General features: G+C 38.9%; 2 protein-coding genes across 2 annotated transcripts in view; one reads left to right on the forward strand and one right to left on the reverse strand.

Moving 5' to 3' along the window:
• Positions 1 to 212: 212 nt before the first annotated feature.
• cpvl (carboxypeptidase vitellogenic like) lies at positions 213 to 5778 on the reverse strand. The gene is made up of 13 exons (XM_041792422.1): positions 5641 to 5778; positions 5280 to 5449; positions 5082 to 5203; positions 2738 to 2852; positions 2557 to 2615; positions 2348 to 2427; positions 2161 to 2227; positions 1949 to 2071; positions 1663 to 1794; positions 1432 to 1530; positions 1139 to 1312; positions 811 to 993; positions 213 to 735 (listed from the first exon to the last, which is right to left on the reverse strand). The coding sequence occupies exons 1-13, from the start codon at positions 5643 to 5645 to the stop codon at positions 637 to 639; spliced, it is 1428 nt and encodes a 475-aa protein (XP_041648356.1). The 5' UTR covers positions 5646 to 5778; the 3' UTR covers positions 213 to 636.
• Positions 5779 to 9868: 4090 nt separating this feature from the next.
• The window catches only part of chn2 (chimerin 2), a 38505-nt gene continuing 23216 nt past the window's right edge, over positions 9869 to 25157 (forward strand). Inside the window, exon 1 of the mRNA XM_041792713.1 lies at positions 9869 to 10479. Within this exon, the coding sequence (XP_041648647.1) occupies positions 10431 to 10479 (49 nt within the window). The 5' untranslated portion in view covers positions 9869 to 10430. The remainder of the gene's footprint in view (positions 10480 to 25157) is intronic.

Genomic DNA, 25157 nt, shown 5'->3' on the forward strand with positions numbered 1-25157 from the left:
CACTGCATCATTTAAATTGCATGATGAATCTGTGGGCAGGGATGTAGAATGCTGGTATTTTATTAATATATTTTGATTAGAGAGACTTGAGATTTTTCAAAATTTTAAAGGATGCCTCATCAGAGTTAAGGCTGAGAAATGCTGTTTTAGATAAGTTTTATCAAGCTGCTGGACCCAGATTGAAAATCTTATCTGAAAGTAGACACTCTGAATTAGAAAAAATGAAACATTTTATTTAAGACATCACAGCCACATATTTTAGTCTCTTTCTGTACACATAATCTTATAGCAGTAGTGAATTAACAACATAAACTGCATTTCCCTGTCCTGTTTGAAACAAAAATAAACATAACATGATTTATTTTACGGAAGTTAGGCTTGTTTTAGACAACAAAAAAAGAAAATGTAGGCAGATTCAGTTGTCCCTGTTAAGAATTAGAGAGGTTTTTTAAATTTCATGTGCAGTACATTAGAGAGCGGTCCCAAACGGAGCAACACCTCTGCTAATAATCAGCTTTAAAGATGTCTCCAGATCCAACAAAGTGCTGATTTACATTACCTGAGACAATCAACAATCTTTCAAACAGTCAGTGATCAATAATATTCTCTGCCTCTCTTTCAGCAGCATCTAAATGTTTATATGAAGCCCTGTGTTGAGAGGAATCTGTCTATCATGTCGAACGACCTTGCCGGCTGGTCATAAGGCAGGATGTGACCTCCTCCTCGGATGATGACCTGTGAGGCAAAAGGACATCATGTAAATTAGGTCTACACACTACTTTGTGTTAACTGTTATGGTGTTCTGCTCACCTGGTAAAACTCTCCCACTTGTCGTACATAACCAGCTACTTCTGTGTCGGTGGGCTGAACCTTCCAGTGGAAGCGAGGAGCTTTTTTGTACTCTGCAACTCCAGTCCAGTTCACGGTGGGCAGAAACCTTTCAGTCAGAGGAGCTGCTACGATGACATCCAGCTGACCGCTGTAGATTAACACCTGGATGTATGTGGACCATACAACAGTATAATAGGGATTTGTTAAATGTAGGCAAAACAAACGCCTTTCATTTCCAACAGGGCTGGATGGCATGAAGTGACAAGTGTATGTTAAACAGCTACAGTTGATACGCTTCAGCCCTCACCCTGTAGTTGTCCATCAGCACCCCCAGCCATGGTTTGATGCTCTTCATGACATCCTCCAAGAGATGCTTCTCCACCTCGGAGCCATCGTGGAACGTCAGGTTCCCCACATGGATGGCACGACGCACCACTGGTAGAGTCACAAACTTAGAGAAGTACTCCTGGTCTTCAGGTTCCTGTGGAGAGGAGCACAGCAGAGCATGTTGGGTTGTTCAAAGGGTTTGTTTGGGGTACAAAATGTTTTTTTTACCCCTATAAAAAGTCAGTAGGTAGCTCTGCTCAAGTTTATAATTACCTGACAAGACAGATAGTTGAAATAGTTTGTGCAGCCTGTGGCATTTTGGAAGAAGGAGGGATACGGCTCCACATCACCATTCAGCAAGCTATCAAAAACCTGAAATCAGATGAAAAAAAACCCTCATTCTTTAAGGATTATTCACTAAACAACTACGTAAATGTAGACGAAGTACACTATGTTGACAAAAGCATGTTTATAGGGTTTTTGTTTGACAGACAGCTTCGGTACCTGAAAAGCCTCAACCCATTTCTTCTGCTGGATCAGTTTCACTCCCAAGTCAGTCTGCTCATTGACATACTGTCTTTGGAGTTCATCAATCATGGCTGTTTGGTACAGGAACTCACCGTAACCACCCAGCATCTGAAACAGAAAAGGTTCGACATCTTATTTCTAAAGGTAAGACAAAACAACAAAAGTCAAACTCACTTTAGAGCTGGTACAAAGCAAGTTCAGTGTAGAGGAAAAATATTAAAAAGTCACGATGATATATTTCAGACTTTGACCCCATACGCACCAGTTCAGGATCACAGAGCCCATCACCAATAGCCATCCCCTTGAAGTTGATTTTCACTTTGGCAGTGGGATTTTGTTTGTGGATGTAGTAAGAGATGGCAGGAACATACTTCCCTGCATAGGACTGCAGAAGGATAGAGCTGAGTTACATGCATATAAGGAACACATTACACAATAGATTCAAAATCAATTTTCAAACGTAAGAAATCATACCTCTCCAGTTGCATAAAAGTCATTGGACTGATACTCAGGAAAGAGCTGGAAGAACTGTGTTAGAGCACTTAAAAATAAGAAGGGATACAAGGATGATACAGTCACTTATAATGAATTAACAGCACCAGGTTTAGAGAGGTGATGTAACAAAAATATGCATTTTTTAGGTCTATTATTAGTGTTTTACCTGTACAGATCTCTGCCAACATCATCCTGGTTCTGAGCAAAACCTCTGTCATCATCAGTGAAGCTGAAACCTGTTCCAACCTGGAGAAAAAAAAACACTCTTCTTCAAGGACTTTCAGTAAGCACATAAGCACAAAAATACTTGGCAACTGAGAAACCTGGAATCAAATATGTAGCTTTTTTATCTGAGGTAAATAAAATAATACATACTGGATTGTCAATATACAGAACTGAGTATCTTGACGTCCAAGCGTAATCCCTCATACCCGCTGAAAAGGAAAATAATATCAATTTAGAAAAGATATACAATGCTCCAACAAAAACAACACTAAGAGGCTGAATGTGATTTTTAATGTTTTCTTCTGTGGTAAGCTACCAGATCCCGTCTTACCAGTCATGTTCTTAAACACCACATACGGGCCGTGCTCCACAAACAAACCAAACATGGATGTGCCACCAGGGCCACCCTGCAACCAGAGCAGGACTGGAGCATCATCTCTGTTCGCCTTTGAGGAGGAAGATTAAAAAAAAGAAACAATGATAAGAGGTGAGCACCACCTGGTGGTCACTGCAGTTTCATAAACACTTTACTATGACAGTTCTTTTCTGTGCTGAAACTTCCCTTCCTACCTCAAAGTTATGAATGTTAAGGTTTGGACAGCTTTAGATTTCACTGAGCGTAGAGAGATGGTAAAAAATATTTGTCCTCTCTCATTTAAGAGTAAGAGATCTTCTGGATGATCAAAATAAATGTTTTTTCCTGGTTTTATTGTGAATTCATACTGTAGAGCTAATAAGCAACAATAAGAGAAGTGAGGAAGGTGAATGTTTTTTCCTGGGATGCCAAAAACTCAGAAAGACAAGAACGCAACTTGTGAGAGCACAATTTAAATAAACAACAATGAAATTACATTTTCTCACTTTGAATTTCACATTTTGATTCTACATAAAATCCTCTTTCCCATGCTGCAGCAAGCAGCTTGCTTTTGAGTTTTGTTTTTAATTGCTAAATGATATGAGTAAATATTAAGTATATTTAACATTAGAGATGCACAAACTGTAAAAGGACAGGGCAGATGCCAGTGTTTTTGGTGTAAAACTTCATGCTAGCGCTTTCAGGCATATTTGACCATGAAAACAGAACAATTAATTAATCAATCTTTGTATGGCGCATATTCAAAACCAAAGTAATCTCAAGACTCTGAAGACGGCAGGTCTAGACCATACTCTCTGTTGTGGCCTTTTATAATAAAGACCAGCGCTAATCACCATGAGCTGAGCACTTGCAGTATTTAGCCCTGTTACCAATAAAACTTTCATACAAAGTATAATTCAACCTTGATCTAGAGTTGATTGTTAAAGATAGCAGCAACCCCACCACCACGGCCAGCGTCATGGTATAATATGGAGTATTAGTATAAAACTTGGAGTGTGATTGGATGAACGTTCTGTCTGTTACATCTTTACAGGCCAATCAGAGCAACAAAACAAGTGACGTAGCCATGACCAAGGTGCGCATGTGCACCTACTGAGGAATAACGTGAACCTTGGCAACTATAGACATGTTAGTACATGACTTTTGTCTTTTTTGAAAAGAAAAAAACTCACTGCTGTTCTATGTTCTTCTTTTAACGAAGACATGTTGTCAAGTTTCGATAAAACTGGTGCTTTAGCAGAATCCACGCTAAGCTCTTCCACCATAACTGCACCAGCCTCTTATTGCTGCTTGCTTACATCACAACTCCGCTGCGCCTGAAAGTACTGCCCCTCGTCACTGATTGGTCCTGTCACTTTCTAACCGGGCCCAAACGGTTCAAACGGGAGCTCTGCAAGATGGATTCGTGAGAAACAGGGAAACAAATGGGTGTATCCATCTGCTTTGCAAGGTTAGGGAAAGACACCATCTCTATCCTGTAATCAGAGTAAGAGTGGCTGGGAAACTGCTCCAAGCAAAGTGCAGAGGAGCATGTTAAACCACAGCTCTGCCTCCATGTCTCAACTCTGGATAAACTGATAACTAGATTTTTAAAATGTAACAAAAAAATAAAAAATAAAAAAATCATACACTGTTACCTTTGTTTAAAGTCTACAATGTCTCTAGACTACCCAAACAAAACAGCAGATATAAGTGAATAATTAATGTTTATTTCACTGTGTGATTATCGTTCACTAATGTACAAGGTGTCTACATAACAGGTAGAGTATATGAAAGCCTGGCAAGGTCAGTGAGCTCCCTCACAGATCAGCATCTTGAGTTGTTTATTATTCAGTCAAGAGTTATATAAAATGTCACGGTAGATAATAAAAGACTTAAATTTGAAGGCTTCAGCAATGAGCTTTCATTCAGTACCAGTTATGGGATTGCTGTGACATTATAACACTGCAGTATACAATACTGACATGACACTTGGTTACGGTGCTGCAAACTAAGATTGCAAAATAGTTCCTCAAAACAGCATAGGAAGTCCCGTCTGCCTTTAAAACCATGACTAGAAAAAACCACAAAACAAAGTTCACAATCACAGCTGTAAATCCTTTGCACAGCTGACTAAACACCCAGTGAAATTCCTTATCACAAGTTAACTGAGGGAGCACAGGTAATACGAGAGGTACACATCACGGTGGGTTATAAAAGCAAATAATACATGTCAAAATATCTATATTTTCCTTGTGATCCCATTGATCATTGATTTATTATGTAACTTAAAAAGGCCCTTTGTAAAGTTTGCTCCTACCATGAGTGCAGGGAAGAACCAAAAGAAGAGGTTGCTGTTGTATTTTTTGTTGACAGTGAAGTAGCCTGAATAACTCTTCACGTTTGCACCTGGCAGTTCTCCCACCAGGCTGAGCTTCCTGGCTGAAACAAGAGCACAGGTCAGTGTCGCAAAGCCATTGTTATTAAATTGCAGTCATAGCAGTGGGTGAATTCATACCTTCATCTATGGCACCCTTCTCCAGGTACGGAGTCAGAAAGAGAGGAGTCCCAGGGTCGACTCCATTCAGGGTGCTGACACGGTGAGATTTTCGGCAGAAAAATGACGAGCAGCCCCGTGAAAGCACCGAGTCTAAACAGGCCCATAGTAACAGGACACCCAGGGTTTGCCTGCACAGCCCGAGATTATTCACACAAATTGTATATATCAGAGAAAACAGGTTTGGTCGGTTTGAGTTTAAACTAGATACCACAACTCCCTAAGATTTCAAAACATTGTTACCGTAAACACAGCACATGTCAAGACGGTACGCGCGAAAACAATCACAGTGTTGTCCCGTCTATGTGTTATCCATACTTACCTCATGTTGACTGCTGCTTCAATAGCAACAACTGAAGTTAAGCCTTTAATCGGACAGAGGTTTCTAACTCCGTCGAGAAAGGACCATTAACTGTATGAGTACACAGCAAGGTGCTTTTTGTAAAGCTTCGTCACATGATCAGCTTGGAGACGGTCATATGAGATATGAGATCACATGGTTCTTGTTTTTGCTACATGGACAATTCAGCCCTGAACGTGGTCTTGCAGGAAATTGTGTCCTTGTTAACTGGCGACATTCAACGGAATGCGTCTGTGGTTGTCTTAGTTACAACAGTGTTAAAGACAGCGAATGCCCTGACGAAAAGAGCTTTAATAAGTGTTTGATAAAAGACATATTCAGTGTGTGTTTTCGTAATATATCATGTAATAAAAACAATTTTTTGTTTGGACCCTACTTTTCCGTCAACGACACCGCTATAACTGTGACAACCACAGATACATTCGACTCAAGTTACCAGTTAACATGGACACTCGTTTAACCGTAACATTGTAGCTTAAGTTTCCTAAACAGAAAGGTGAAATTTGTTTTCTTTTTGGCAAAAGAGCATTTCAAAAACTTACTTATTTCAGAGTAGGTAAGTCGGGTTTGTTGAGGAGCTGCTGAAAAGCTTCTGGTTCAATTAACCCACATGGCTAGGCTATTTGCTAGGCTCACTTTAGCATTATTAGCAAAGGAAAGAAAGGGGCTAGCCTAGCAGCTAAGTAAGCCTACCATTATGGATGTAAATTTATTTTCATTTATTCCGAGTAAAATAAATGCATAACACAGTCCACAATTTTTTTAAAAAGTATGAGGAGAAATTTCTAGGTTTACTAACCTTCTGTTCTGTCTTACTTAGCATTGTTTCTGCAAATATAATGCTTCTCTAGCTTTGAATTTCAGTAAAGCAAATGCCTAAATAAGGCACATTTAGATACTTGAAATACTCAAGTTACAAACATGTCTCATTTTCTAATGGCACTACTGCAAAAAAGGGGAAGTGAAAGTGTAATAATAGCTCACTGTAAAGCAAAAAAAAAAAAAAAGTTTTAAATCCTTGAAAGTAAGACGTGTCTTGTGAAAATTTGTCAGTGACTCAGATATTAAAAAGGATGGTTTTGTTTTTAGGTAAAATTTGTGGTTGACCATAGATTCAATACAGCCATAACAATGGTTAAAGATTGGGACAGCACTTTTTTGGGGGGGGGTTATTACTATCATCAGCAAAGAACAAGAAAGATTTGTACAAAGTCACCAGGACTTCCAGGGAGGCATGTCAACCAAAGAAGAAAAAAAATGCTTTAAAAAGGGGAAATCACAATTAATGCACACCTAAAGCTTTATAGTATGTTTTTGTCTCTATTTTAGGCATTTCTGTCTGTATTCTGTAAGTAGTGTTGGATCTATTGGTTCCTCTGCCAGCACAAGATGTTCAACAGACATCAAGTTAGTGAGTAGACCAACGCGGAGCAAGAACACTGGATGTGGATTCATCAAGTGGCCACAACTCCACTGTGACTGAAATGCTGCTGTTAGGTCTGTTAGGTGTGTAAATTTTATTTTTTATGCCAGTTTTTGACAACAAAAAAAACTGTGACTGTTTATATGAAGGAAATGCAACTGGGAAACGCAAAGATGTCATTAATTACAGTTGTTATTTTCTGGTGACTCCAGCTTGTTGTTCGTCATTGTCTCAACAGGCCAACATGCACAACACTGTTGGTGCGTTTCCACCAAGCAGTCTCGTTTGGTTCAGCTCAGTCTGGTCTTGCTTCTCTTTCCACAGCCAACTGTACCCTTAGTAGGTAACATTATTCACATAAAAACAGCCTCAAAATTGCTCTCTTAAAATTCATGAGATATTTAAACATGGCACATACATCCACAATTCCAAAAAAGTTTGGGCACCATGTAAAATGTAAATAAAAACAGAATGCACTGATTTGCAAATCTCATAAACCCCATACTGTTTTCACAAAGAACATAAACAACATATCAGATGTTGAAACAGGCATTTTACCATTTCATGGAAAATACTAGCTCATTTTGAATTTGAAGGTTGCAACTCATCTCAAAAAAAGTAGGGACAGGGCCATGTTTACCATGGTGTAGCATCTCTCTCTTGACTGTAAATGTCTGGGAAGCAAGGAGACCAGTTGCTGGAGTTTGGGGAGAGGGATATTGTCCCATTATTGATGACTGATTGATGTAGGATTTTAGCTGCTCAACAGTTTCTGTTTTTTTGTTTGTTTGTTTTGTTTTTGTTTGTTTTTTGTTTTGTTTTTTCTACTGGTGAAAGGCCTGGACTGCATGCAGGCAAGTTCAGCACCCGGGTTCTACTGCAAGCAATGCTGTTGTGATGAATGCGGTATGTGGTTAAGCACCGTCTTACTGAAATATGCAAGGCCTTCTCTGAAAGACTTGTGGTGTGGATGGGAGAATATGTTGTCCAAAAACCTCTATATACTTTTCGGCATTGATGGTACCTTTCTAGATGTTTAAGCTGCCCACTTCATAGGCACTAATGCAACCCCATACTATCAGAAACACAGGCTTTTGTACTGTACGTTGATAACATGGTTTCCAGAATTTTAAAGTTTGATTCATCTGATCACAGAACAGTTTTCCATCATAAATTAGCTTTGGCTCAGAGAGGACAGCTGTGTTTTTGGATTGGGTTCACTTATGGCTAATTCTTTATATAATAAAGCTTTAACTTACATTTGTAGATGGCATGGTGAACCGTGTCGACAGACAATGATTTCTAAGTGTTCCTGAGCCCATGCTGGGGTTTTCAGTGCAGAATCATGCTTGTTTCTTATGTAATGTCACATGAGGGCCTGAAGAGCACAAGCATACAATACTGACCTTTGGCCTTGTCCCTTGCACACAGTTTGCACTATTTTGTAGTAAAAATTCTCCTCCAAGCTGTTTTTCATCGGTGCTTTTCCAGCCTTTTGTTGCATTTTCCCTTCTTTTTTGAGATGTGTTGCTTCCATCAAAGTCAAAATGAGCATGTTTTTTTTTTCTTTTTTACAAATTGGTAAAATGTCTCACTTTCAACATCTGATATGATGTGTATATTCTTTTTATACATGGATTATGGATTTATGAGACTTGCATATAATTGCACTATATTTTTTGTTTTACATTTTACACAGCAGCGCCCCAACTTTTTTGAAATTGGAGTTGTACTTTGTGTATAGTGTCAGCTGTAACAGAAGTGATGACTCTTTTGACCAATTAGACAGAGTGTCTGGCTCCACACTTTAGTGTTAGATAGGTAGCAGGGCTGCTCAATTAAAAAAAAAAAAATCATAGTCATGATTATTTTGAGATCACAATTGTTGAACACAATTACTGATTGATTTTACTACCACTGCAAATGCATTATTAAACTTAAACTTTCATAACACCATGAAACAAGCAATAAAGGAAAATAAATGTATTAAAAAATAATTAATCAAGAGCCAAAATATAGTATAAACACTGAAACATTTACTAAACGACAGAACATATGACTTGTAACACCATAGAATTGCGGCATTTCTGTTTTGAGATATAGTTTGTCTGAGATGAAAAATCCCCCCCAAAAGGTATTTTGAGAGTTCTGGAGTTCAGGGAAAAAAGTGAGGAAGATTTTTAAAATCATTTTTGGGCTTTTTGAGAGAAGGACAGCGGAGACATTAGGGAAAGGAGCCGCGGGCTCCCCACATACATGGGGCGCAACCTAACCATTAGGCCATTTGTGCCCCATTTTTGGGTAGTTTTGATCAGTTTCTCAGCCTATAACATGCTGTACACTCACTGCAGCTTTTCATTGTTTTTCTATACTGCACCAAAAAGAAAAAAAATCTCAGATGAGGTAGGTGCCTAGATTTACTTTGACCTATTAAACCACCAACCTGATGATTGAGCATAAAATCAACGTTATAGCAACTAAACATTTTCTCAGGGCAAGATTGTGCATTGAATTTATATCTGAGAACTTGTGTCATATTGAAAGGACCTGAAGTTTAACTGTGTTAATGTGACAGAAACACCAAATCCATCTTCAGGTGGTAATCTTCAGAAAAGTTGACCAAGCAGCCCCACCAGATGGCGCAACAAACAATAACAATCACTGTGTCTGTGAACACAACATGACAAAACATGACATCTAATGAAATTGTGCAATGTCAAGGCTGGGGATAATGTGTTTTTTTCAGTTGGGGCTTTGGATCTCATATTGCAGTGTGATTGTTGTGTGTTTTGGATCCTAAAAACAGAACTGAAATCGAGTAATTTTGGGCTTCTTGTGCTGGAATCTGGCAACTCAAACTTTCACTTTAAGAAGGCGCGTCTACGCTGCAGTGTAGTGTGTTTATTACAATCCTTAAAGTGGCACATGGAAACCATAACTGCCGATGCCTACATGGCACACATCTGAACCTACAGATTGTGTCTGTCCTGCGCGAGGGAGCTCTCTGTCGAAACTGATCTAGGGAGTATATTCCTGTAAGCCTGCCTGACTATTTTTATTCTGTTGCAGCGGCAGCACCTCCACTGTTTGCGGCAGCTTGAGCTGCTCACTACACCGAGCCGCGCGGCGAGCCGAGGACTCAGACGGACGGGTGGTGGAGGAGGAGGTGGTGGTGAGGGGCTCTGGACGAGACATGAAATAGTCACCCGTCGAGCCGACAGAGGTGAAGCACACTGGGACGGGAGTGAAATGGCACCACCACCGGGTACGAGCTGCTGTGAGCGCACCTTGGCAAAACGGGAGTAACCGAGCCGTGACAGCGGGTGGGATGGCAGCATCGAGTAACTCCAGCCTCTCAGGTTCATCTCTGTCCTCTGGTAAGAGTTCACAGGAGCCACACTCCAGGTAGACACAGGCGTAGAACTCAAGACAATAATGATAATAATAGTAATAATAATAATAATAATAATAACAATTATAATAACTTGTTTGAAGCCACGTCTAACATATTTACTTATATAAATTGCAGCAGTAAATAAAAGTAAATCTCTTTTTTCATCTGAATCCCACATGTGCATGGTAAACACAACACAAACATCACTGTAGCAGCTTCCAGTGACTTCTGTAATTTAGGATAATTGATAAATAGAAATCATCCCCATCTGTTATATCTGGCTGCAGTGGTGGAAACACCAGAGGCAAAGGGCACCTTTGGTGTGCAGAGGGATTATATGGTTGTGAATGAGTTGCAGTCACCCTGACGGTGGGTTTGGATGTTATCATTAGATTGCCAATCATCTCCATAATTCTCTTACCAACTTTCCACTGGGCTGGCTTTGAGGATTATCTTTGGCCCATGTAGTCTACCATTTTCCAAAATGCAGCGCGGGCTGAGGCAATTTTCTGACATCATAAAACATCCCTAATATGCTCTGGTTCAGGGGCACACTATATTGTAGTGCATACTGCTACAGTGTGCACAAAGCCTCCAATCACATCCCCTTTGCATAATGAGGTGCAGCTCACTCAGTGTTATACATTTGCAAAATTTTCAATTTCAGGGTTGAGTTTTTGCAGAGTGAGAACAGAAAGTGGATAAGCAGCTGCTCAAACAAACCCAGAATAATATGGGCGCTTTATGCTTGTCTCTATGTGTATCACATTCTGTGTTGATAAAGCGCGCTACTTGTGCTTGCCAGGGTATAAAGTACAAACTCCACTATCACTGTGCTGTTTGATATGAAAGCCTCACCAACAACCAGAGGGAGAAGCTGTGTGTGTTACAGAGAAGAGGGGGAGGTTGTGTATAACACCAGGCTCAGCGGCTTGGCTTGTTTTTGCTGTTCTCACCAATATTTCACATTTTTACCAGTAAGAAAACATGTAGTGATACTCTTTCCTGGTTGTATGTTTATTACAGGGTGAGGATATTGTATAGCAGACACAATGTTTGTTTTCTTCTTTACTCTCTGCATCCTAACCACACCACACAGCAGAGTCACATTTCCCAACCTCTAGCCCAACAGGAGGGAGGGATAGACAGTCGTTCCAGAGCTGATACAGGCTGGGCTAACCACATGCTTCACAAAGCATTATCTCATGTGTGCCTTTCAGAAAAGCAGTGGATTTACTGTTTGACCGCCGCTGCTTTAAGAGGAAAGTCTTTTCTTTCTGTGGCAGAGGAGGGTTGTCATTACTGTTGGGCTCTCAATATAATTATCAGAGGTTACAAGCTGTGCTGCTGCCAGGGATGGAGTGCTTGTCACAAGGGTATTATTATTTTCATGCAGAGCTCTTTGGCAGTCAGACACAACATTTGAATAATCTTGTCTATGAGGCATATGAGTCAAAAAATGAATCTCAGCTCAGTGTCTGCTCAATATTAAGTCGTCTGTTTTGGCTGCAAACTAAGTGCTCTTGGTATAGTTATTTTCTCTGCCTCTAATGATAAGTCCGTACAGTAATCTTGTTTGGAGGCTGTGTTTTTCCTTGGTGACATCACATGATACAGTAAGGTACGGTACAACAATGCAATATGATACCACATGACACGGTACGATACAATACAATATGATGCCATGATTTGATACAAAACAGTATGATACGAGACAATGTGATATGATACGCAATGATACAACAATATATGATATGATACAATGTGATGTGATATGACATGGTAAGATACGATGATGATACGATGCGATACGACATGATGCGATACAATACGATAACATACAATACGATATGATAGAATAGTTGATAAGACTGAATACCATGCAGTATGATACAGTAATATAAAGTATGAAACAAAAGGATGTATTAGGATATGATACAGTACAATAGCACACAATTAGATCTGATATGATATACCATATAAAAAGATATGATGTGGTATAGTCTGAAATAAACAGTGTTAATTTTGGCAGCTATTTTTAATTTTAGTCTTAGTTTTAGTCTTTAAATGAAATGCATTTTAGTTTTTGTCACATTATAGTCATTTTTATCCTTTTCAGTTTGAGTCTAGTTCTAGTTGAAGAAAACTCAAAACATTTTAGTCTTTACTTTTAGTCCAAGCTTTTATTTTCTTGCCTAATCTGGCACCAAGTCATGGTAGTGTTTTCTATGCATTCTGCCAAACTTGGGGTCCCCTGCTTTCCACAGCTGAGATGCAGAATAGCTACAGCTGCATTATCTTTTCTGACAGATTTACTCACAGTGGAAAAATATCATGGATTTTTGAATGTCCACTGAATATTACATTTTAGTCCGCTGCGCCTGAAAGTACTGCCCCTCATCGCCGATTTGTCCTGTCACTTTCTAACCGGGCCCAAATGGTTCAGACAGGAGCTTTGCAAGATGGATTCGCCAGTGAAAAATAAGGAAATGGGTGTGTCCATCTGCTTTGCAAGGTTAAGTAATATTACTATACTACTAAACGATACTCCTGTGGGACCCTTGGGGAAATTCATCTTGTTTCTCATGCTAACTACTTATACCGCTGCCAATACTAAGGCCTAAATTGGGTATAGGGACTTCTTTGCTGAGCATTTATCCTTTCTGTAAGGTGCAAGTATCTTGTGTTTACTTCAGACCCTATATGGCCTCCTTGGGGAAGTTTGTCTACAGTGACCTTGTTTGCAGGCTGTTTTTTAAATGCATATGATACTACATCTTACTATAAGATATGAAACCAGAATGAAATGTTTGTGAAAATTAGGGAGTTGGAGGATGCCTAATACCAATATTTTTTTCATCATTTATTTTGGTTTAAGACTTTATGTGTTCCTAAAACATTTTGTCTGACATTTGACTGTAAAACCACATCAGTTTGTCCAACAGGTGACTTTGTTTACACTGAAAATAATAACTGCTTGATGCCAACATTAAATTGATTTGACACAACAGATAAACATTAGCTGATCATATCTGTTCATTTCACTTTATTTGATATTGGCCGATCTTTGTCATCCATTAATAGCCAATACCTATATTTATGTATGCATCCTGATCAGCTATGATACAGAATGATTCAATACAACATATTTAATAACATTAAATGTAAGATTTTTATATAAGACGTGTGAAAACTTGTCTCAGATTCTATTCAGTTGCCTTCCTTTTTGAATTATCAAATGTGCAAATGATAGGGAAAATATTTATAAACCACTGTATAAGGTTTCTATTATTTCTGTGTAAGGTTTCTGTTGTTTCTGTTGTGAAGCACTTTGTGACCTTGTTCTGTGAAAGGTGCTATACAAACTAAATTTACTTACTCACTTACTAAGGTGTGGGCTGCATTACACACAGCCTCTATCTGCAGTCTTATACACAGGTGAAAAATAAAGGCGTTTCTTCGACCAGTCATGAGAAGATAACTGTCAAACTGAGAAGATTTCATCATGATTGCAACATCCAAGCTACAATTTCTGGCCTAAATTCCCTGGAAAGATATTTTCTGGCTATTCGTCAGTATCAGGGAGATTCCTGCACATTCTTGGCATGAGTGGGCATGGAAGCATGTACTGTACCAACAAATTGCCATTGCCAGGCAGCTTGAGGAAATAATGCTTTGAAAATAAATCGAGGGATAGACCATGGACGTTTGCCCACAGCTTCAAGCTCCAAATGACAAAATTGGTCAGAGAGGCAGAAATACAGCCGTGTATTTACAGTGAGGCTGTCTGCTTGACATAATAAGGCTCACGATTCTGACAAATCCTGCAGTTCACCTCCAAATCTTTCCACTACATATTTTCTCCTGTCTCTGCTAGTGTAAATCATGTAGGACTGGATCTGTGTCATATATACTGACAAAATCATCCCTGAAGAATTCCTGATCTGGGTTTACATGTTCCTGATGTTCTATTAATTACAACAACTTACTATTTTTCTGCAGTAGACAAGAATCACTGTCAAATAACTGAATTAGATATTTTTTTCATTCAAACTCGCCTAAAGTCTTTTCTTTTTGCAATGAGAACAGCCTAGGGACACACAAACACACTCTGGGGTTACGCCCTCATACCTACTACATATTATCTGCTCAGGCAGGCACTTTGAGAATGCTTTGGACCAGTTTTATACACAGATGGTCTCCCTGCTGCAGCTCAGCTGCATCCTTCTGACACCATAGTGTTTTTATCTGTGTGAGGGTCTGCATGTATCTGTACCATTGCACTCTGCTATACAGGAATGTGTCTCATGCATGTGTATAAAACAGGCCAGAAATGTAGTAGGTCTAATTTAATGAATCACAGAGGGATTTACAAGTGTCTTATGGTCAGTTCGAATATCCTTGCTTAATCACAGTTTCTGGCTTTATTTTATGGTACACTACAAGCTCCATCATTGGACAGAAAGGTAATTATTTGAAGGTCAGATGAAGTAAAACAGCAATTAAATGCAAGTAATGTTCAAAACATGGGTCAGTATAGAATCATGCCAATCATTCAGGAAGCACAATGTTTGATCAAACTAACCACAGTCTGTATGACTTCTTATTTTACATTTTTTCATGTCCTAGTTCTCACAGAGCAGAGTAAGTCTGACAATCATTGTCAAAATGCTGCAGTCAAACACGTCTGTGGTGCAGTGCATACATACTGTATACCAGCCTGGTCCTCAGCCTCACTGCCTCTTCAGTATCCCTGTTTTATGGTCGTTTTGTGTTCAGTGGCCTTTATTCTTTCAGTTATTTGATTGTATTTTTAGTACCCCCCCCCCCCCTTTGGAATCTACCAATTTCATTACTTTAATTTCTTTCCTTTTGCTCAACATCTGGTGTTTGCAATTAGTTCTTGCCTTTTTGTTTGAGTTTTCTAGACTGGTGTTTCTCAGCTGGTCTGTCCTCAAGACCCACAACCACCTCCTTTAGAAGAAATAAATATATAAATATATTAAGCTACAAAATATATGGGTGGCTGGCTTATGGCTTCAATACAGTGCCTTGAATTTCCCTGGGGATTGATAAAGTATCTGTCTAAAAAAAAGTGTTCATCCCCTTGGATGTTTTACTCTTTTATTGATTTTATAAATCAATCATAAATCAATCAATTTGCCTTTTTTTGTAAAACTGCTCAAGCTCTGTCAGTTTGCAAAGGGATCAGGTGTGAACAGCCCTTTTCCATTCCAGCCACAAATTCTCTATTGGATTGAGGTCTGGACTTTGACTCAGCTACTCAGAAATTCACCTTGTTGTCTTCAAACCATTCCTGTGTAGCTTTTGCTGTATGCTTTGGGTCATTGCCTTGCTGGAAAATACATCTTCTTCCATGTAATTTCAGTTATTCTCAGCTTGTAAAAATGGCTCATGCTTTCAATGCAGTTTAACACAATAATGTGAATAATATAATATATTATTGCCTCCCACTACTGGCATTCATTAGTAACACCTGTAACAATGCTTGCAAAGGAAGTGTCTGCATTTGATTCCACTCCTTCTTGATTTCACCTAATTGTTGAAACTAACAGAGAATGGTTACATTTTTGACCACAAGAGTAAGTCAGGCAGTCAAACTCATTTTCAGGAAGTCCTCTTTTCACTCATGGTGCAAAAGTGTTGACCATCAAAATCAACAATAATCCACCAGAAAGATGAACAAAGGAATCTGAGCAGTGATCTCTGTACAACATTCAACATCTAAACTCACCTGATCACATTTAAACATATCTAAACACATATAAAAACTCTGCCCCAGGGCATCATGGGAAAATTCTGCCTACATATCCCCAGATTTGTTTCCCACCAATCTGATCTATCATCACTGCCATGTCTTCAGTTAGCAGTTCATCTATTCCTGGTTGTTAGAAAAAGCCATTTATCACTTATTTGAAATACCCACAATGCATCACAGGGGGCATTTGTTCATGGATAATGTAGTTTTTTGTAATTTTAAAACACAGAATGAAACAGTAAAGGTAACAAAGTCAGGCTTAGTTATGTGGATAAACTTTGAAAGATTGGCTTACATTACCTAAATTATCCTTGTTTAGGAAAAGATTCACAGTGTCTTGTATTTTTAACAAAAGAAACTGACTACAAAATTAGATTTTTTTATGTCAAGCTAGAAACTCAGATTTTTATTGTTGATATCGAAGATAAATTAAGTTAAATTTACTTTTGCCCAGATTCATTTTTCTTAGTGTAGCTTTTCAGGCCTTCCAGGGCCAGCTGCTGATAAGCATCCCCACAGCATGATGCTGCCACCACCGTGCTTCACAAAGGGGATGGTTTATTTGTGATCTAGGCAGATTTACACACATGCCATATTCCCTCCATTTCTTGACGATGGATTTAACTGAACTTTCAGGGGGTGTTCACTGCCTTGGAATTTTTCTTTGTATACATACCCTGACTTATAACCTGACTGGTGTAATGATAACCAGGGACTGGACCTTCCAGACACAGGTGTCTTTACATTACAACCACTTATGACACATTCACTGCAATCAGGTGATTCTTTTTTCACTAATTGTGAGACTACATGCACCAGTTGGCTAGAGCTCTGTTGAACTAGGTCAGTCACTTTAAAGGGGGTGAATATTTAAACATTCACTTATTTTACATTACATGTTTTAGTTTTATTGACATTACTTTGCTCTGTCAGTCAAAGCACTTTGTAAACATCCACTTTTTAAAAGATTCTGCATTAATAAAACTATAAGCATAACGTTAAAATAGGACATGGTCTCCAGAAAAGACAGGGATCACAAAGTATCACGCTACTGCCTATCATGCTCAAAGCCTGATAATAAAAAAGACTGTAGATGTGTTGACACAATATAACACCACAGAGTGATTTACCTTCTGACACCCAGAAAGACATCCTGATCCTAGTAAAGAAAAGTTGAAGCACAATGAGCATAAAAACATGTTGACTGAGTGCTAAGATTTCCTCTTTTTAGCTGCTGTTGTAGAGTTCAGATGTGTGATTTGTTGATGCATGTTGAAGCCACATCAAGTATTGATAAAGAATCATAACAGGGAGGAGAGGATACCTACTTTTTTTTTTGCTAAAATCTAGCATGTATGTACTTGTTTTAATCTGAGAGTAGAATTTTAAAGCAAAAACAGGGGAAATCTCAAATTGGTTTAAATACATCTTTAGTGCTCCCCTAGTTATATCTATTTTATCCATTTTTTTTTTACTCATGTAAACTACTACTCCTTCATTTCCTTTTGGCACAATCCGAAGTACATTAAAAAGAGAAATCCCAGGTCTCCCAGTACTCAAAAAGCCTCTAACTTGGCTCATCAATATTTAAAACATTTTACTGACTGGGTGCCAATACTAAAAATGATCTATGTCAAAGCTGGTGTGTTTACCTGGCTGTTTCCAAAATGTAAAGCAAGTGCTTCTGTCTGCCTGACGAATGTTCAAGTACAACAGAGGCTGCATATATAGGCGCAATATACAATGAGTAATCAATGTGTGCCTGCTACAAGAAACGGAAATGAAACATGATCAGCTTTGTGTATTATCTCTACTTTGTCTGTCAGTGCATGCAGCAGATGAATATCATCATGAATACTGCTAGATTTTGTACTCATAATCATGCCATTCTTCAGAGAGTAGTCACTCACACCATTTCTGCACCTTGTTATGAGTTTAATGGATATTTGGCAGTAGAAGCTCAGATGAATATTTATCTTATTTATTTAACCTTTATTTAGCCATGTTAGTCCCTTTGAGATCAGGGATATATTTTTTTAACAAAACACTCAAACTTATACAGTACACAATAAATGTTAACAACAGTAATAAAGCATCAATTAATAGAGTTGCATAGTGAAAGATTCAATTAAAGAACTTTTACCAAGGGTTTGAAATTAGAGTGATCAAGTTTTGCGGTTTAAAATCAGTCAGTAGGTTGTCCCAAGTGGAAGGTGTAGATGACTTAAAATTACTGTTCCCAGCTCAGTTCAGACTTTGAGTACAATAAATTGCACATCAAATGAACAAAAGTTTTGGATTCTGTCCTTCAAGATTAAAAGAGAGGAAAGGTAGTCTAGAATTTTGCCTAGAATGCCTTTATAAAGGGACGTCCAAGATGACGTGTAAAGCAGCCCAGTTAACTTTAGAATTTAAAGTACAGACATGAGTAAGAAAACCACGGTTTGTGATGCATTCATTTAACCCTCTAACTTTTTTCAAGCCCTTTAGGGCCAGCTGCTTAGAAGCATCCTCACAGCATGATGCTGCCACCACTGTGCTTCACAGTGGGGATGGTGTGTTTGTGGTGGTGTGCAGTGTTTAGTGTCTGCCAAGTATAGTAGCATCTTGACTGATTGTTAAAAAAGCACCATTTTGGTCCCATCAGATCCAAGCACTTTCTTTCACTTGACTTTTGGCTAACTCTAGTTAAGATTTAATCTGAATTTTTCTTCAACAGTGGCTTTCTCTTTGCCACTCTCTCATAAAGCTTTGACTGGTGAAGAGCCCGGCAACAGTTGTTGTATGCAGAGTCTGTCACCTCTCAGTTGCTGAAAATTGTAACTCCTTCAGAGTAGTCATTGGTGTCTTGTGGCCTCTCTCACTAGTCTCCTTTTTGCATGGTCTCTCAATTTATGAGGACGGCCTGATCTTGTCAGATTTACACATGTGCGTGCCATGTCCCTTCCATTTCTTGATGATATATTTAACTGAACTCTGGGGAGAGTTCAGTGTCTTAAAAATGTTTTTGTATCCATACCATGACTTTTACTTTTCAATAACCTTTTCTCTGAGTTGCTTGGAGTGTTCTTTTGTCTTCATGGTGTAATGGTAGCCAGGAATACTGATTAACCAGTGACTTGACCTTCCAGACACTTAGGGGATCAACATTTTACTAATTTTGAGATTGCTAGCACCAGTTGGCTGAACCTCTGTTGAATTAGGTCAGTCACTTTAAAGGGGGTGAATATTTATGTAGTCACTTATTTCACCTTACATACTTGTATTTAATTGGCATAACTTTGTAGAAATCTGTTTTCACTTTGACATCAAAGAAATTTTCCTGGAATTGTTTTTTTTTTCTACAAAGCCAAATTCTATTGACCATGATTGATTTATAAAATCAATAAAAGGGTAAAACATCCAAGGGGCCGAATACTTTTTATAGGTACTGTAGGTAGTAAATAATAGTGATCCAACACTGAACATTGAGGTACCCTCTTGTGAATTTGTTGCACCTCTGATGTGACGCCCTCTAACTGAACAGCCTGGTTGCTGCCAGTGAGATAATTATCAAACTATGCAACAGCATGGTCTGAAAAACCCAGAAGCTTTCAGACGAACACATAAGATGCTGTAATCTACAGTATCAAAGGCCTTAAAGAAGTCTATAAAAAGAGACAACATTGTTAGCTAAGGTCTCAAGAATATCATTCACAACTTTCATGGCCACAGCAGTAGTGCTGTGTTTTTTCTGAGTCCTGATTGAAAATCAGCCAGTATGACGCTTGAGCCAGGTATTCTTTTAATTGATCGGTGGCCAAGGTTTCAAGCGCTATAGACAACACAGAAAGTTTAGAAATCAGTCCATAACTGTTAAAGACAGTCAGCTCTTCTCCAAGAAAACAGGAGGATTTCGAAGGCCAATTCCCAGTCCTAAGGGGTCTTATTTCACTCAAAAATGTATATGTTGTTTTTAAGTCAAATTTAAATGGTTCTGTTTGTTGTGTCACCTTAAAACTTGATATGAAATTTATTTTTCCATCATTCTGTCTGGATCAGTGAGATGAAAACACAGACAGCTTCATATGGTCTCTGTTGACATCATCCTTCTCTCTAAAATAAGTGAAACTGATCATGTCTCTGCTCTACACTTACAATTGTCAGCCATGTACTCATTACCCCTGAACGATAGCTGGTGTTTTAAGTGCTGCAGTTGTTTATGCAGACACTGTCTCAGGAGATAAAAGTCTTAGGCGAGCCCTATCTTTATTCATCACATATTCTCTTTGTCACCTAAGTAAACACCCGTCGGTAATTATTTTATTGAATGTCTCTGACTGGTGAGTAATGGAGGGCAACACAATTAATAGATGTTTCTTCGGGGGGAGAGAGCCCTCTGGCTGCTCCAGAATTTTAAATTCTCCCTCATCATCAGATGCTGCACAGACTCCAAGCTACTTACACAATCTTTTTGATGTTCTTCTTCCTGCATGTGTTTACGTGCGCGTTTGTCTGTGCGTGCGCTTATATATGTCATGGAGAAGAGCGGGCTGTACAGTGTAGCAGGACTTATTTGTTTGTATATTTGTGCCAGTTTGTGCCAGTGTGTGCATCAGAATCGACCATTAAGAGCTCCCTTTTTCCCTGAGCCGTAGCTGCAGCAGAATTCCGGCCTGAAATGCCATTCGTCATTAAAATGAAACAGATTGAAAAGAGAATAGTTGGCAGGCCACCAGATGAAATCACATTCTTTAAACAAGCCGCAGTGGAATAAATCTCTCAGGCTGCTGCCAGCCCGATACACAGTGACAAAGCTCCTGCGTTAGGACAATTCATTTTCCCACCAGCTTGGCCACACATCAGCAAACAGAGTCCACAACCTTTTATTTGTATTAGAGGGCAGACTGTATACAAGGAGGGCTTCAGCAATAACACTTTCACTCCTTCTTTCAGAATTACCATAATTATTCTGCATTTGATCACACACACCTGCCTTGTCTTTCCTGTACAATTAAAATCAGCTCCTTCAGAAATAAGTGTGCTATTCTGATATGAAGTAAAGGCGTGCTTTTGACATTTGTGCTTAAAATGCAGACAGCCTCCAGTCACACTGCTGCACAGAAACAGGATGAAAAAATTATCTGATTGCTTTTTCCCTGTGTTGAAAGATGGATACAGCACAAAAATACATAGACAATTTTTACCCTAAGAGAAATACTCCTTTAGATTTGACTCTGGTGAGTTCATCTAAGTGAGCTCCACATTTTGCTGCCCACATCCAACAAGTACCCACTGGTTTTTATGCCCTCTCAGGTGTTCTTCACAGGGGTGTGGTGCAGATTTACTGATGAGTGCAGAGGAATGTTTGAAATGACGAACATGTATTCTCTGGAGCAACATGATTCATTATGCACACAATCAGTGAAGTCTCTTAGATGTGGTGGTGAGAGTTTGTTGAGTTATTACACTTGGCAAATGAAGCTTTAATTGTCATAGATGCCATTCTGTTCATTTATTACACTGCAAAAACTCAAACTTTAGGGAGTGTTTTGTCCAGTTTCTTGCCAAAAATACCTTGGTACCCTAATGTCAGGCACATTCACCTGACAAGTCCATATAAAAGTTGTTTTTTAACATGTAGAAATCTAAAATAGGGCTTGACTTAGTTATGAAGTGTTTTTTAATCTGTCAGTGGGGCAAACAAATTCCATGTGTTGGTAGTTCTGAAATAAAATGTACAGTGACGTGAAAAAATAACAAATTTTAACTATAGACAAAAAAATAACCCAAGTAAATGCAATGAATTAAGTACGATTAACCACATTTTTTGAATGCTCTGTGCAGTTTTATTAGCCACACCCAGGACTGATTATTGTTGAATCAGGAAATCACTAAAATCGAACCTGTCCTCTAAATAGAAGTAGGCTAAAAGATCTCAAAAAGCAACACATCATGCCGTGATCTAAAGAAATTTAAGATGAGAAACAAAGTCACTGACATCTATCAGTCTGGAAAGGGTTACAAAGCCATTTCTAATGCTTTGGAACTCCAGCGACCCATGGCAAGAGCCATTGTCCACAAATGGGGAAAACTTGGAACAGTGGTGAACCTTCCCAGAACTGGCCAGCCTACCAAATTACTCCAAGCATGCTTTAATGGGGTATCTAGGATGTCACATAAGAACTCAGAATAACATCTAAAGACCTGCAGGCCTCACTTGACTCAGTTAAGGTTAAGAAAAAAACAGTGTAAAAATGGCATCCATGGGAGAGTTCCATGACCAAAACCAACCAAAAGAACACAAAGGCTTGTCTCACATTTGACAAAAAAAAACATCTTGATTGAACTTTTTGAAATGTGTGTGCCCCATAACATCTGGTGCAAACATAGCACAGCATTTCAAAAAAAGAACAACAGTCAAACAAGATGGTGGTAGAGTGATGGTCTGGGGCTGCTTTGCTGCTTTAGGACCTGGACGACTTGCTGTAATTGATGGAACCATGAATTCTGCTCTCTACCAGAGACTAGTGGCCAAGTCAGAGTCCAGCTTGAATCTGATTGAAATGATGTGGCATGACCTTAAACAGGCGTTCATGCTCGAAAATCCTCCAATAAGGCTGAATTAAAACAATTCAGCAAAGAAGAGTGGAATTCCTCCACAGCGATGTAAAAGACTCCTTGCCAGTTATTTGCAAATGCTTGCTTGCATGTAGTTGATTGGCTATGGAAACCCAATCCATGAAGCACCTGTTGCACAATTTTTGTGCAAGTATTAATGCCAGTAGAAGTTCAGAACTCTCCAGCTATTGAATCAGCAGTGTGTTGTCAACTTTTATCCCCCATGGGTCTTAGAAGTCTGTAATTTTTCACTGCCTTTTACTTCATGGCTGTGTTGCTGTTGTTCCTAAATGCTTCCACTTTCTAAGAATATCACTTACAGTTGACTGTAGAATATCCATCAGGGATGAAATTTCATGAACCATCTTACTGCAGAGGTAGCAGCCATACATCACAGTATCACACTTTTAAGTCCCTGAGCTCTTCAGAATGGCTGATTTGTGTCACAGATGTTTGCAAGTGGAGACTGCATGGCTTGGTGCTTGATTTTATACACCTGTAGCAGCAGGCCTCATTGAAATAGCTAAATTCAGTAACTAAAAGGTGTGGCCAACTATTTTTGTCCACATAGTGTATTGGTCCTGTGAGATTGTATTAAACCACGTTTTTTTTAATGACCATGTGAAAAATAACAAATCTTGCATCACTTTCAGCCACATACATGAGGTAGCTGAACTTTGTCATAATAATTGGTTAATAACTGTGTTTTCTCTTTATTTAATTGAATTTCCAAAACACATTGTAGCCTAAATATTCTCCAGGTTGTAGGGAATTAAGTGTTGGAGGCTCAAAATTTCCTGAGGGAGAAACCCCAGATGACCTCTTATTACTTTCCCTCACTTTTTTCTTGAACCAGGAAAGGCAAGCATTTGGACCCCCCTTGCTGGCTACTGTCCCCCAGGCTAACTACACTATATGTCTGTAGAAAACCCTGCAAACATGTACGGCAGTACCACTTGGCATGTGTCACCTGTTAAAAGTATATTTGTCTTTCAAATGTAGTCAAGAAAAAGTAATGAGTCACAAAATATGATAAGTAAAGTACAGATACTCTTGAGTACAGAACTGCAGTATTTATATACTTTATTACTGTCCACCACTAAACATTACATTATCTAGCACAGGCTATGTGACATGATTAAACAAAACAGCATACAGTTCCTGCCATAAAACTCCCTCATTATGTAAATAGTGTAAGCTAATGGCCTCTTTTGTATGTCGTCACCTCTGCACAGAGTCAGAGCTGAGGTCAGAGGCTTTACCAAAGGCTATTGAATGAAAATAGTTTGAATTCCTGTTTAGTGCATGAAAGCTGCTCTGCATCATTTGACTTCCTCGTTTTTTCACCATACTTGTTCTGGTGTGGCATGTGCATCATAATTGTGTTGTAAGTGAAATATGCTGCACCATTTGTCTCATAATGACTCAAAGGCTGTTTATAACATTACTGGCATTGTAAAACAGCAGCAAATTTTGCTGTACTTTTGACTTATTAAGCCACAAGTTTTATTACAAGTCATTACTTTAGCCAAAAGCTACTACAGTTATTTATCAGCAGCTACAGGGCATTTACGTCATCACCCCTCTGACTGTTTTCAAGCTAATCTAACAGCATACTTTATCACATATTCTGAGAGTCTGTTCACATCATCATAACTCACCTTTCCCTTAGTGCAGTGTTACTCAACCCTGCTCAACCAAAGAGCCAAATTGATGAAAAATGCCTTTGCAAGAGCCACGATGTAAGTGGTAAAAAGTGGCAATAAAAATAAGTTAAAGGTGGCAAATAATGGTCAAACAGCAGCAAAAAGGTGGCAACAAGGGGCAAAGTAGGCATAAAATGGCGAAAGTTAACCTGACATGCCAGATGGATGTGTTTCACACATCTATCTAGGGAAAGCTTCAACAGGAAACGGATGGGAAAAGGTAGAGGCTTTGAAAAAATCTTGGAGTGTGATTGGATGAACGTTCTGTCTGTCACATCTTTATGGGCCAATAAGAGCAACAAAACAAGTGACATAGCCGTTATCAAGCTGCGCATGTGCAGCTACCGAGGAATAACGCGAAACATTGCGACTATAGACATGTAAGTACTTGACTTTTGTCGTTTTTGAAAAGAAAACAACTCACTGCTGTTCTTTGTTCTTCTTTTAAAAAATGTCGTCAAGTTCTGATAAAACTGGTGTTTTAGCATCATCCAGGCTAAGCTCTTCCGCCATAATTGCACCGGACTCTTGTTGCTGCTTGTTTACGTCACGACTCTGCCGCGCCCGAAAGTACTG

The sequence above is a fragment of the Cheilinus undulatus genome, linkage group 8 (genome assembly GCF_018320785.1).
Source record: "Cheilinus undulatus linkage group 8, ASM1832078v1, whole genome shotgun sequence".
NCBI classification, from domain to species: domain Eukaryota; kingdom Metazoa; phylum Chordata; class Actinopteri; order Labriformes; family Labridae; genus Cheilinus; species Cheilinus undulatus.

Excerpts from the sequence above, each read along its gene's own strand:
- cpvl (XM_041792422.1), bottom strand. Across the intron at positions 2,853-5,081 it reads GGTTCTTCCCTGCACTCATG|GCGAACAGAGATGATGCTCC; the intron begins GTAGGAGCAAAC and ends TCCTCCTCAAAG. Across the intron at positions 1,531-1,662 it reads AATGGGTTGAGGCTTTTCAG|GTTTTTGATAGCTTGCTGAA; the intron begins GTACCGAAGCTG and ends ATCTGATTTCAG.